This window comes from Euprymna scolopes, chromosome 10, assembly GCF_053919585.1.
Source record: "Euprymna scolopes isolate OS-2025 chromosome 10, ASM5391958v1, whole genome shotgun sequence".
NCBI lineage: Eukaryota > Metazoa > Mollusca > Cephalopoda > Sepiida > Sepiolidae > Euprymna > Euprymna scolopes.
In genome coordinates, this window is record NC_136491.1 from 27,803,448 (window position 1) to 27,805,195 (window position 1,748).

Here is a 1,748-nt window from a genome sequence, read left to right on the forward strand (position 1 = left end):
GCAAGTATTCGAAGTATCTTTATTTCCCCCTTTAGCAAAATAATGTGAAAGTTCACTGAAAATATAAAGATTTTTACTTTATTTTCCTCTCGAATTTTTTAAAAGTTTATTTTCTTAAACCGTTTCATTATTTTCAATATTTAATAAATATTCTAAAACATTTATTAATTGCGTAACAATTAAACCCCTGGTTTGTACATTATACTATTTACCTCCTTCCAGAAGATGAGACACAAGGTCAGATGAAAGTTTGAGAAGCCAGCGCACTAGGATAAGCACACTCTGACCTACAAAATGCCCGAGTAACCACGTCGGCACTCCTCGGCAGGGGAACCTCAGGCGATTACCAATAAGTTAACCCCTTTTTATAGAGACGGTCTTGGAGGGTGGACCGCCTAGAACTGAACAGAACCATATATTAGCCCGACAACAAATGTCTGACGGATTCGTATCATAATTCTATTTTATTTTTTTAAAATCTCCACAAGCGGTTAGGCACAAGGCCAGATGTAGTTTTGAGAAGCCAGAGCGAGAGCGCTAGAATTAGTGAACTCTGGGTTATATAAAAAATTCCTAGACAATCCTGTTGTCATTCCTCGGTAGAAGCGCCTCAGGTGATTAGCAATAAAACTAATCGGTACTTATGCACTTATTGAACCGTGCTGAAATAATAACGTCATTATTTAGAAAGCCATTCTTAACATGGGGAGAGGAGGGCGTTTTGTAACTATTCTGTACTTTCACCTAACAATTTCGTAAAAAAAAGGGTAAATTTTTACGACGTGTCCCAGCTTTCGGAATAAACGCCCCCCCCCCCCCAACCTCGAAAGCCGTTCTTAACATGGGGAGGTTGGGGTGTTTATAATACGCTGGGACACGTCGTAAAAATTCACACACACACACACACACACACACGCACACACACACACACACACACACACACACACACACACACACACACACACACACACAAAAAGATATCGTAAAACTTTAATTTAACTTGAGAATACTATTTTAAAGATAGCGCGGTTTAATAAGTGCATAAGCACCAACTAATCCCTTCCCTGAGAGAACCTAAATCCTCACAGGGTGGACCAGTGGACCACCTCCTGGGACTGAACAGAACATCAGTCTGATAGCGACAAAGCTACTCTTCAACCGATTTGTATCGTAATTCTAACTCTTTAAATTTACTCTACGAGATTCTAAGCATTGTGTTGTACTATTTACTAAAATAAAATGACAAATTTTCAATTTATAAAAAAAAAAATGTGTGCAAATTGTTTTACGAACCGATCTTCGAGTTGATACATGTTTCTGTAGTCAATTTGGATCCACGAAAGAAAATAAACTGAATTTATATTTCGGTAATAATAATAATAATAATAATAATAATGAACAGCTTTTTTTCGTGATCATGCCGCTCGAATACGAACTTTAGTTGTTATGACAACAGAGATAAACAACTAACACCAATCGGTTGCTGGGTGGAGGTAAAATCAATAGCCAACCAGCGACCCGTTTACATAATTCGTTCGAGGATCTCTCGCGCGTTGCAACGGTAAGTGACTTTACAGGAGCAAGGTGTAGTATCTGTTCTGGCAGATGTTGCACTTTGTGACCATTGCCCTTGTGGCAATTGGTTATTGGTACATGTAGGGGCAACCCTATATGTACCATGCCCTTCCCCTCCCTCCCCCTTCACCTCACATAAAGCCGACCTTGTGTCACATTTTGCTTACGTGGGG

The 1,748-nt window shown here is 39.3% G+C and overlaps 1 protein-coding gene across 1 annotated transcript in view; it reads right to left on the minus strand.

Annotated features, from left to right (window-relative positions):
- LOC145285890 (von Willebrand factor A domain-containing protein 3A-like) overlaps positions 1 to 1,446 on the minus strand; it is a 333,383-nt gene extending 331,937 nt beyond the window's left edge. Inside the window, exon 1 of the mRNA XM_080134354.1 lies at positions 1,294 to 1,446. Coding sequence (XP_079990480.1) covers positions 1,294 to 1,313 — 20 coding nt within the window. The 5' untranslated portion in view covers positions 1,314 to 1,446. The remainder of the gene's footprint in view (positions 1 to 1,293) is intronic.
- Between the last annotated feature and the right edge of the window lie 302 nt (positions 1,447 to 1,748).